Below are 12742 nucleotides of genomic sequence, written 5' to 3'. Positions count from 1 at the left end.
TCCGGCCCTGATTCCGGTGTAGGAATCGATTCTCCGCCCGTTCGCCGATTACGATATAGGTGTTGGGTATCTGAAAATCCGGCCCCTTATGTCCTCTTCGAACAATCTATCTGTGTATCATCAGCAAATTTAGTATCAATACATTTGGTTCCTTCATCCAAGGCATTGATATAAATTGTTAATAGTCGAGGCCCCAGCCCTTATCCCTGTGACAGTCCACTCCTCACATATTGCCAATCCAAATAAAATACATTTATCCTACTCTCAGAATTTCCTACATTACAACAGTGGCTAAACTTCAGTAAGTACTTAATTGGCTCTAAAACACTATGAGGCACCCAGTGGTCATGAATAGTGCTATACAAATGCAAGTATTTATATATAGTTTTGCATTGCCTCACAAGCATGGCAAATTAATTTGTCAGAGCTCTCTTGGATATCATGCAGATACTGCTATTTCACTTTCTTCCTGTCTTAATAGACCAGGCCTGCAGCATCAGCAGCATTATCATCAAATGGGTTTCCTCCCGGTTCTCCGGTTTCCTCCCAAAGTCCAAAGATGTGCGGGTTAGGTGGATTGGCCATGCTAAATTGCCCGTAGTGTCCTAAAAAGTAAGGTTGGGGGGTGGGGGGGTTGTTGGGTTACGGGTATGGGGTGGATGCGTGGGTTTGAGTGGGGTGATCATTGCTCGGCACAACATCGAGGGCCGAAGGGCCTGTTCTGTGCTGTACTGTTCTATGTTCTATGTTCTATGTTCTGGTATTCTCTGGGACATCTACAATCAGGCTAAATAAAGAAGCAAAATACTGCAGATGCTGGAAATCTGAAGTATAATCAACAAATGCTCAAAATACTCGAAATAGAATGAAACTAGTGGCTGGATTCTCTGTTTCCAAAGCTGCATGTTACTCAGAGCCGCGCTATTTGCTGGCAGCGGGGTTTTCTCGTCCCGCCACTTGTCAGTGGGATTTTCCATTGAAGCCACCCCCTACCTTCAGGAAACCTGTGGATGAGGATGCGTTGCCGTTGGGAACAGATAATTCCAACAGCCAGAGAATTCCAGCCCGAGTTAATGCTGCAGGTCTGTGACCTTAGGCTGGATTCTCTTGTTTCCTCAGCCGAGTGTTTCTCGGCGGCGTGCTGTTCACTGGTGGTGTAATTCTCTTTTCCCGCCGTATGTCAATGGGATTTCCCATTGGAGCCACCCCATGCCGCTTGGAAATCCATGGGCAGGGGTGCGCTGCTGCTGGAAAAAGTGAATCTCAATGGCCGGAGAAATCCAGCCCTTATCACAACTGGGAGGAGCTTGAAATGTAATAGGTTTTGAGCTAGGCAAAATTGGGCGATCTGATTACCTGATGGCACTTCAGAGCCTTCAGGACTCTCTTTAATCTTTAACAACCAAGCCACTCAGGCTTGTTGTCATCAGAATTCAGAACAGGTCCCATAGCCCCCTCCATCTTATCCTAAATTAAAGAGGCAGTCCTTAAACATAACAATCTTACAAACTTATATTTGGAATGTCTCCCCACATAGATAAAATTCATCACTGAAGTGATGAGTTTTCTAAAACATTATCCAAAATATAATTACATATAACATTATACTACATTTTAACAACTAACTGACTACATGCACTGCAAGAAATATCCTTCCCTCATCACCCCTCCCTGACCCTCCATCCCATGTTGTCACATTTTACCATTAAACAGTCTGCCTTGGCAGCATCATGATGTTTAACCAAATGCATGCAACAGTTAGGAGTCAAAGTACAATTTATGTAGATTTTTAGAGCTCTAACTCACTTCCAAATGAGAGTTAATTCTACCACTGACAGCTTCACATTCTGCCATGCATCGTAGTAAATTCCCTTTCTTGTAACAAGTAAATTTCACAATATTTTTATGTCTTTGGTAAAAGATGGCATAATTGGTTCAGTCTGGGTAACGTTATTAAGAAACACGCTGCGACTTGCTGAAAACCCCTTGTTTTAAGCCAATTTATAAATTATTTTTCCCAATCAATGAACTTTCTTAACTCCTTCCATATAAGGCAATGGGCTTCATCCTGCTGAAGTTTCAATTTACATTCCAAAACTTGAATTTGTCCTTGCAGTTCCACAGTATCAGCATTGGTTACAACCAGGTCATTGAGTTTTAAATCATTGGTCATAACCTCCCAACCATCAGGGTGACACATCCAGGGGTCCAAAAGAATCAAAGTAAATGAGGACTCATCCCCTTTTTTATGGCATTAGCTGCAATAAATCAGATGAGTTTAAAGGTCCCATTGAAAATAATAGGCCAGAGTGAGGGTAAGTGTCTAAGGTAAGGAGGTGGGATTTGGGGAGGTGGTGGGGTCAGACATTGGGGGGTGGACATTGGTGAGGAGGGGTCAAACACAGGGGATGGAGAATGGACATCAGGGGGTAAGTTAGTTAGATACTGGGGGTGGTGGGGGCTGGGCAACAGAGGCAGTAGGAGTGTCAGATGGACATCAGGAGGTGGGGAGTGGATGTGATGGGACATCAAGGGGCTTGGTCAGTTATCAAGTGGGGTGTTCGTTGGACATCGGGAGGGGGAGTTGGTCAGAGATTTGATGGTGTGGGGTTCTGACACGGCGGCTTGGGGCGGTTGGGGGAGTGGAGGTTAGGTCAGGTCACGGGGGGTGTCCAGCCGGGCTGGGTCACAGTGTGAGGTTGGGGTGGGGGGGGGGGGGGGGGGCAGGGGTGGGATTGCTTGGAATACTGCTACTGTATTCTGTTCTGACACCTATAGTTTAGAGTCTGCAGGAAAACCTGTTTCAAAAAGATTCAATTAATTTCTAATTGTTTTTAACTCTTTGCTGTCAGTCTGAGGTTGCTTTTACTCTCCGAACTCTGAGCTTTTCGCTCTTTTGAGTCAAACAATTGTTCTTGACAACCAATTCAGAGACAGGGATATGTTTGTCCAAGTCCATTGATCTTGCTGATACATCCTTGTCTTTAACAACCTCAAAGGATTTTGTGGAACTGTCTGGAGGCAGCACATGGCCTCCAGATAGATTTTTCCCCAAGATAAAGTCAATATGATTAATAGGCAATTTAGATATCATACCCACAATAACAGAACTACTGATTAAAGCAGTTTGAATTCACTCCACAGAATAGAACAGGTAAACAATTTAAATCAATGCCCTGTATCTATTTTACTTATTTGACAAAATTTCTGAAGAGAGCTTCATATCTTTTGCTGACAATCTTTTTGACCTTTTATCAGGCAAAAATTGAGTTATTTCATCCTCAACCATAAAACCTCCATAATCCTTTGTGTTCTGATTTACATCCATTGTAAATATATTAGATGATATTTGTTTGTAACAAACTTCACTCAATGGTACACCACTAGTCACAACTGCAAATGCTTATCTTTTAATTTCCAGCCACCTGCTTTTACATGCTTTATGGCAAAAGTAACATGTTGGCCCCTCGAATCACGCATATCCGCCTGTTCCTTTTACTACTTTGAGAAACATCTGTCTTTTTATTTCTGCCATCCCTCTCATAGTAAAAAGTGTTATGTACATTATCACTTCCCTTTTATCCCTTCAGTTTCTGTGTGGGTTTCAAACAAACTTTTGGTGTTTGTGGGATAGTTCGTAATCATCTACCTGTTTGCACAATACAAGTCTTTTTCTGTCCAGTTCAAATTTGCCTGCTTTCCTAGTCTCCCTGCAATTCCTTTTCCTGTGCTATTTGGTATTCTATTTCAGGTTTTCGCAATTCCCTTTCCTTTTCTGTTTCTCCTTTGAGTTCACGCTTTTGCTTTTCTCTATCTCTTTGCAATTTGAGCTGCTTTATTATAACTGAATTCTGGCTTACTCACTCAGCCTTTCCCTCATCGTTTTATCTGGATTACTTTTTCCTTCTTCAAGGTTCAGATGTTCAGACTATACTGCAACAATTTTAGCCTTCTTAGTACCAATACTTTTAAATCTGTTTCCAACTTCTCCATTTACTTCACATTATCTTTTATTAACTATTGTAAGGCATTCAAAAACAAGTCTACTCTTTTGAGGATTGATTCTGCAATGGAGGTAGCCATTTTAACTTTTCAATGAATACAGCAAAAATCATCTTTTTGCTTAAACTCTGGCAAATCCCAGTTTATTTGTCTCAGCCCGTGGATTCAAAATCCCGCAAGAGCCCCCAATTATTTACCATTCCCATGGTAGACTGTTAACTTTAAAAAATAAATTCAAACTTCTAGTGAATGGCTGAAAGGATCATGCAACAAAAATTTCACATTTAAGTTTTTTACTGTAATACACAAATTAAAAGCAATATTGACTAAGCACTATTTTAGTTGGTAACCTGTACTTTGAATTTCAGAAAGGATCTCCCATTTAACATTTAAAATGACCAAAACGTCCTTTCACATTATACTTTTCTCTGTCCCTTAAGTGGACTTCTCATTCTCTAGGAACAAGTCCAAAGTGATTCTCATCCCTATTATTCTTTTCCAGCTGGATGACCGCTAATCCCAAATTGACTTTCACAAGTGTGGGTTACCCTGGAGATCTCTCATTAGAGCCAAAGCTAGGCCAATTTTACAGCTTAGTTTAAACCCTCATAACCTTGGCCTCTTCAATCTGAGCACAAACTCCCACTTGCAGTTTGCATGGAATAGAGACTTACTGCCTCCATCTCTCTGCTCTCTCTCTCAGATTCTTGCAGATTGTCACAGGCTGGGAAGTTCAGTGGTATTTTTAGGAAAACCAGCAATCTGATTCCACAATGGTTTCCTATGGACCCTTCCCCTCTCAACGCCTGGATCCACGGTGACATGAATCACACAGGCCTTGTATCCAGGTAGAAATGCTAATGAACAATCCTCTAGATCCCAAACTCCATGTTATCTTGTAATTAAATAGACAGTTTAAAGAACAGCTGTTTTAAAAACCTGATGTTCCCAACTCCTCCCTGGGACATAGAGACAAATGATCTATACACAGTCTCAAAACATAACAATCATAAAAAGGTCATACTTCCAACAGTTTGGATAGCAGCTATCCTGTCATTCGCACCTCCTACAGATACATATTTTGTTTATTTACTTTTCTCATTAAAACAACCTTTGGTTTTGTCTTACCCCATATCACTGACCTTCCCTTTTGTTAATGTTTCCACCCCATTGCTTTTTACTTGTTCAAATTCTGTAACATTGCCAACTTTTCCCACTTCAGATGAAGGGTCATAGACCTGAAATATGAAGTGTTTCGTTCTCCATAGATGCTGCCAGACCTGCTGAGTAGTTCATGCATTTTCTGATTTTATACTGTCAGCCCTTTCCTGATTAAAAAATTGTGAACCACACACTATGCTGTCATAATTCAGGTACAATGTTGCACAAATAATGCATGGCACACCTGGATCTAGTCAGACATTAAAACTTCCTTGGAGTATGTCAAGGGTTTCCACAATTCTTAGTCTTTCTTCACATTATCATGCTCCACTGCAGAATTGGTGGTCTTACAAAGAAGCATCATGTGCCACGGGACTGGAGACTATCTCTTATAATCCAGCAACCATCCTGCTCATTGTGTCTGCTGTTGGAGCTAACACAGGGAACAAAAGCATCTGGAAAGCTCACAGCATGTCATGAATTAATGTGCTGGAAGCTGGGCCTATTATATTTAAGGAAAGAAAATCTTTACAGTGCATATAAATATGTGCGTTTATAATTGGGAAATACAACTCATATTTCAGTTAATGATCCTAATACATGGGGAATCCAGTATTTTTGTACACTTTCTATAAAAATTGAGCTGCACCTTGCTTACAGATTGGTTGCAGCAACAAACTCATCCAAACTTTTATAACTGCCGCACAGTCTCCTGACACAGAGTTCCTGGGAAAAGTCTTGGAAAGTGAACCCCGGTCACTATACTCAATCCATAGATTTTATAATAATAATCTATAATAATCTGTATTAATGTCACAAGTAAGCAATGAAGTTACTGTAAAAATCCCCTAGTCGCCACATTCCCGCGGCTGTTTGGGTACACAGCGAGAGAATTCAGAATGTCCGATTCACCTAACAGCACATCTTTCGGCACTTGTGGGAGGAAATCAAAGCACCCGGATTTAACAGAGCTATTCTAATGTTTATGTCTGCAGGAATGGTGTTGGTTTTTCTGGATTTGGTTTTGAAATCTAGGAGGGAGTGGTGGCTTGAGCACAATGTCTCTTTTTTTTTCTATCTCCGGGAAGTTTTCCAATGCCATCACAAAGCAGATATTGATCAGGAAATTAAAGTTCCATTCCTGATGTTCATTCATGACTGGTGTTTCAGTGGCAGTTGTAATGCTAAATTGAGAGGGGTGGGGGGAGGGGTTAGTAGGGAGAAAAATGTGTGTGGGCCCCATGGACAAGCGACCTGGAGCATGCCCCAGTGCATCTCAATTTATTTTGTTACATTCTAAATGTTAATGATTTGTTGTATCAGCCCAGCTCTTCAGGGGGATTGGGGTCCACGCCACGCCCCTACTTTCCATGCCCAAGGTTGGAATTTCTAGAATGCCAAGCTGGTGGGCACTGCCAGACATTGGCTACACCCTCTTCATCGAGGCAAATGCTGTGTACTCATACTGTGGTGACCCTGGCCTGACCTGAGTAATTTTGAGGTCTTTAAGTCTATGTGTACTGTTGGGCTGAAGCTTTACAAATGCAAGCAGTTCTGTTACCTTTTCTCAAGGCATTTTATAAACTCATTGTAGTCTGAAGAATCATGTCTCAGATTCAAAATGCAACTACAACAGATTGTCTACATAATATGAAGCTTTCTCTCTCTATTTCTTTACTCAGATTGACTGCTTGTTCACTCTTATTCTCTAAATATATCAGATAAGCTGTTTGCTTCCCTTCTTAACCATAGCCCATGTACTTAACTGTGTGAGCTGTTCAGTAAATTAACATTTTTACTCTGTATGTTTTGTGGAATGCTGAAACAATTATAATTCATCAACAGTCACAGTCTTAACGTCAATGCAATGATTTCCTTTAAAACTATCAATGAAGACCAAAAGCCACTTGCAACAGTTTAATTAACTTTATACAGTCAGATCATAATTTTATGTGATTAGCTGATTTACACAATTCAAAAATAGATGTTTTTGGGAAGGTGACCATTTCCTAAGCACTTTAATATTCACCAATTGAAATCTGTCACTGTGACTATAACCTAAAATACTCAGGTTGCTTAATGCTGTGTGTGTGGCTGAGAGGGGTGGTTGGAGTTGATAACAATTGATACCAATAAAAGAGGAGGAGGTTTAAACCATGTACCTGTGGGTATCTATAAAAGAATCTTATGTCCTTCAATTATGTCGCTAGTTGCTTAATAGCGCGTCTTTCTGAATTGGGAAACAACTTGATGCCTCCTGGAGCATTTGGCAGTTGTCTATAAGTGTCATTCACCTCTGGCCCTCCAATACAATGGAGAGTGTACTTTGAATTTAGAACAGCCAAAATGTCAGATATTTCACTGATGATATCATTTCCATTGGATCAAATTGATGGGAAACCACTAAGACATTAACAGGCCTTAAGGAAAGTATTTTACATAGTCAATAAAATAGAAGCAGAATTTATTTACACTGTGGTTAAATAAATATTCGAAATATAGGTTGAAGGCACAAAGGGTGCTTTGCTGCATCTGTTTCCCTGGGGAAACTATTGATTCATTGCTGTTACAATCATCATTCGCAAAGAAAAAAAATACTGATAATCCGTACCTACATGTATCGATAATTTTCAACTTTAGTGTTTGGTTTAATAAATTATGATTGCATATCAATCGATTTTAAACGTGTACATCATCATATTTTGGTCAACCGTGTTAATTACAAAAACACACTAAAAATCGTCTGTCAACCCAAAAATGCTCATAAAATCACTCTTTGTACAGGAAAAGAAGCATGGTTTATACTGTTGCTAAGGTTCTTATTGTTTTCGCCCAGTTTTTGTGCTGGAAGGTCAGCCTTTCTGTGAGTCGCTTTCAGTAGCTTCGCTGTATTGGGCTGAGATAATTAGATCAGTGCTATCAGTTTCACTGTCTTTTTCTCTCACTACTATTTACATGATAAAGAAGGTTTATGCTGGGCGCAGTTTCCCTTTAAATGCCCCAGTTTCTTCATCAGTGAATGATTTCACTACCAGGGGCTGGTTTAGCTCAGGGCTAAAAAGCTGGCTTTTAAAGCAGACCAAGGCAGGCCAGCAGCACGGTTCAATTCCTGTACCAGCCTCCCTGAACAGGCGCCTGAATATGGCGACTAGGGGCTTTTCACAGTAACTTCATTTGAAGCCTACTTGTGACAATAAGCAATTTTCATTACATCACCTTGCCATGGCGTACTGGCAAGGGTACCCAGACCCTTGGGAAAAACAAATCGCCAGATTCTGCAGAAATAGGACTGTTTACACAGTGTTATCACTCGCTGGAGAATGTCCATTGGGCATGTCATACCCATCGGGTAATTAGATCACATTTATAGCATTTCACCCAGGGCGCTTCTTCCACACACACTACAAAATCAGCATCAAAAACGTCGGCAACTGTCTTTCTTAACCACTGTGCTCATTGAAATTGATTCCAACAATTTCCATGTTTTTTTTAACCCGAGTGTTTCCTATAAGTTGCAACTCATTTGCCAAATTAAACGAAGAAGGTAAAATTTAAGGTCAAATTTCTTTCTGGCAGATTGAGCCCACACCGGAACGAACTTCTCCTTTAATTTAATAGCTCCAGAAGCTTTTTCAGTTAAATCGACTGTTCATTATTTAGCACCATTTACGAAGCTGTGTGGTGAGTTTTAATGAATCCTTGGCACAAAGCGTCCTTTCAGACCAGGGAAGAATAGACTCTATTTAGACCCTTACGGTTGTACGTCAAAGGCTAACCATAATACTTGTCAAGCTGGGGAAAATTCCCACTGATATGGGAATGTGTATTTTGAGCCTGCAGCTAAGGAATCGACTCTTTCAGATAGAGCAGGTATACAGGCGACAGACTTCCAGCCTGCAACACAGTGGCACCTGCTGAAGGTAGCCGTACACAAGAAGCCGGCACTTGACACTGGCCTGGAGTATTGTCCACAGGACCTTCTGATAAATTTGGAGTCGTTTGGCCGGCGGGAAGCTAATTCCCCCGAATGCCATTAGCTGAAGTTTATTTAAAGTGGCCCCATGGGAAGAATTTTATAAAAATGTATCCGTCTCCACAACTGCACTGTCCTCAGTACACGAGGAACCTTTTATTTAAAATGTAGCTTTAAAATATAGCCACAATATTGATTATTTTAAATTAATTTTTCGTGCACAGGTTTGAATTGTAAAAATGCAGTTCTTCAGATACTCCACATGAATTAAAAATCGCTGAGACTGCATCGGATGTATAAATATGATTATAGAAGAAATATTTTTGCGTTATCGCACACCCTATTAATGTACTTGTGGAGAATTTCCGGGACAAGGCGAGGTATGTGGGGGGTGGAATTCCTATCAATAAATGGTGGAGTGGTGGGGAGAGGGCGATTTCAGCAACAGTAATACTGGAATCTTCTTGGATTGCCAGTCCCCCTAACTGTATTCAAATGGTAACTTCGAATAGGAACATCCGGAATTAAAGTTGTACTAATAAATCCAACATATTTCGACTTGAACTGCTTTATTTTCCCCGCTGCCGAGGCTGGGATTTGGTCCTGTTGAACTTTATGCCGCAGTAATGAAGTGCTTCTCCAAACCGTGTCCAACCTCCTTAAGCTGTCCGATTTAATGAATTCACAGCTCTATAATAGGATCTGGGTCGCTTTTGACTCACTGATTCGAGTGACGGGAAACGGATATTCTCTTCAGCCAGAGCCTATAGCGAAGCACATTCACTAAAACGCTGTTCACAGGGATTGGGGGGCGGGTGAAACGATGCGATGATGTATTGCCCAGCTTATTTGGAACAATCTTTAAGGACCTGAATGCCGGGCTGCGCTGAGGGTGGAGAGCTCGCTGCTTTGAGCCAGGGTTTTGCCTCGGCGCTGGGTGCCCCTCGGGCCAGCCTGAAGCCGCTGGGACGGCTCACTCGAGTTGGTGATGCGCGGCTAAAAGTTGGTCAGCCCCTGGGACTGGCCTCTGCTGACACCCGAGGGTACGGGAGATGGCTGTGCAGGCTGCCATCATGAACCCTCACTTCATCCATTTCTGTTTCCCCGGCTCCTCGATGGAGTACGAGATGGAAAGTGCTTACAGCGGGGCTGTGCTGGGAGAGAGGGAGAGCTCCGGGGAGGTGAAGGAAACGACCAGCGCCCTCCTCAACTTCATCGACTCAGCCTCCAGCAACATCAAACTGGCTTTGGACAAGCCGGTCAAATCCAAGAGGAAGGTGAACCACAGAAAGTACCTGCAGAAACAGATCAAGAGGTGCACGGGGATGATCTGTGGGAGCAGCAGTAACCCGGCGTCTGGGCAGGAGGCGGGCAGTAAGAGGCAGCTCTCTCCCCCAGCCTCCAGCAGCGCCACCCCCGCCGGCCATTTCCAGTGCAAGCCGCCGCCCAAGAAGGAGGGCTCGCAGTCCAACCTGCAGAGCAAGTCCCTGGCCGCGCTCTTTGACTCGGTGCGGGACCTCCGCCGCTCTGCAGCCGGGGACCGAGCCCTGACGGCTTCGGCCGGCAGCAAGAAAATCCCCCTGAGGAACCGCAACTTGCCGCCGTCCTTCTTCACCGAGCCGGCCAACGTGAAGATCACCTCCACCTCCGGGATGTCCCTCAAGGACCTGGAGAGGGGCAACCCCGAGGCCGCCGAGTTTTTCGAACTGCTCGGGCCCGATTACAGCAACATGATCTCGGCCCAGGAGCCCTTCCTGGGCTCGGCCCTGCGCATCCAGCAGGAGGCAAACTGCGAGCTCGGACCCGTCTACGACTCGTACCGCGGCCTGACTGCCCTCTCCGGGAGCTTCCCCCACTTCCCGGACCCCTGGCTGCCGTGTAATCCCCCCAAGAAGAGCCCAGCAGCCGGCTGCAACGTGGCGGGGCCCGAAGCGGCCAGGACAGTGCCCCTTCACCCCCCCTTATACCCCAGCAGCAGCCAGCCCCCAAGCTCATCGCCTCCGGAGGAGCCTCCGCTCAGTTTAGCAAACTTCCCGCAGTTTTTCCCGGAATGTTCACTCCCTCAGCTCCCTTACGAATATAACCCAGGATATAACTGCAGCAGACAAAACTTCCCGAGTCTTTAATTGCCTTTTCGAGTCAGTACTTACTACACAAAGACTTCTGAACCCGGCTGAGTTGTATTTGCCCAGTCTTTACAGGTGAACTGTTCAGATAGAGAGCTCGGTAAACTTTGTACTTGTCAACACGAGTCGGTAATGTGCATTCACTCGAGGCAAACCTTTAGAATGAGGAACGGGTGGGTTGAATTGGATCATGAGAGAGAATCACACTTCTCAATGTTTTCCATTGAAAGCACCATGTGACAGCGAGTGTCCTGCTTGCTAATATGTTTTGGTCAAACGCTGTTATTATTGTGTATTTGTTTAGTCTAAGAAATCCTGTGTAAAATATAACCAGGGGCACTGTAATGTGGTGTGAAATTCGTGCTGAGGTGCAAAACCGGTCACTTCAACTTCCAACGTTACATAAAAGTTAAGGGAAAGACTTTTGTTTGAAGATTGGCGCTGCCTGTCTAACGGTGGTTAGATGCAATTGCACTTTGTGGATGGGAAGATTTGACCGAGTAACTCTTGTGTTGATTCAGCGAACAGTTCTGTACGTGACAACGGACGACCAGTCCCGCACTGCCAGGACACACACATGATAATAAGGTATATTGTAGTCGAAATCTGTTTAAAACTATATAAATTTGATTTGAACACACATGCCAAAATGTTGGGGAGCTAAATACAGCCTGCTGAAATAGGGTAAATGGTACTAAGAATATACGACACGGTTAACATTGAACCATAATAGCATTTGGTTTTGGAACAAATAAACATTTCTAGATTTTGTTATTTATAGTTATGAAAGGCAGACTGTGTTCATGCCAAACATCCGCGTTAACCGTAAATATGTGTTTGGTGATCTACGTCTCGGTCTCCATTTTATAAATTTAAATTCCTGGCACCCTGCTGACAACAATATTAGTTTGCTGATGTTATCTTTGTTCAGTTCCCAAAGAGACAAACAACTCTGTCAAGAATTGTTCACCAGGATATTCATCTTCTCCTAGTACCTGCTGTGAATTGGTTTGAGTGTCCTGTCTGTTTAGAACCCCCTGGTCTGTGTGTTATATCGGGAAAGGTACTAATTCCAGCTGCGTCTCGAGTGAAAGGTCAACAGACAAAATAAAGCTGGTCTTTATTTTCGGAAACCATCTGGTCTGTTTTGAAGTTTGTTTTCTTTACCCCGAAGGGGGGGGGGGGGGCGGGGGCGAGTCAGAGGAGACTTGAGGAAGCAGCAAGCCTACTGGGTGAAATGGTCAACTCCCTGTGTTCCCCAGGCCAACCAACTGTAAAGCGAAGGGCATTGTACTTGTTGGAGAGATACCTCAGGTCAAGTAAAACTCACCAATCTGATTGACCATAATCAGCCTTTCTGAAATTTTCCTTTAAGACATGTGTTTTATTTCCATTTGGTGGAGTAAGACTAACTAAATAGTGTATGATTTGGAAAACAATCCTGTAAGTTGTCACACAAAGACTTATCTAAATCACAGAA

At 43.0% G+C, this 12742-nt stretch overlaps 1 protein-coding gene across 1 annotated transcript; it reads left to right on the top strand.

Annotated features, from left to right (window-relative positions):
- The first annotated feature begins 9817 nt into the window (after positions 1 to 9817).
- Positions 9818 to 12395, top strand: LOC119977608 (protein FAM181B). The gene has a single exon (XM_038818732.1). The coding sequence runs from the start codon at positions 10189 to 10191 to the stop codon at positions 11260 to 11262; it is 1074 nt and encodes a 357-aa protein (XP_038674660.1). The 5' UTR covers positions 9818 to 10188; the 3' UTR covers positions 11263 to 12395.
- Positions 12396 to 12742: the final 347 nt, after the last annotated feature.

The sequence above is a fragment of the Scyliorhinus canicula genome, chromosome 14, assembly GCF_902713615.1.
Source record: "Scyliorhinus canicula chromosome 14, sScyCan1.1, whole genome shotgun sequence".
Taxonomy (NCBI): domain Eukaryota; kingdom Metazoa; phylum Chordata; class Chondrichthyes; order Carcharhiniformes; family Scyliorhinidae; genus Scyliorhinus; species Scyliorhinus canicula.
Note: the sequence above shows the minus strand (reverse complement) of the source record. Positions and strands in the feature narration are given on the sequence as shown.

Coding starts and splice junctions, on each gene's coding strand:
- LOC119977608 (XM_038818732.1), top strand. CDS start 10,189: ATGGCTGTGCAGGCTGCCATCATGAACCCTCACTTCATCCATTTCTGT.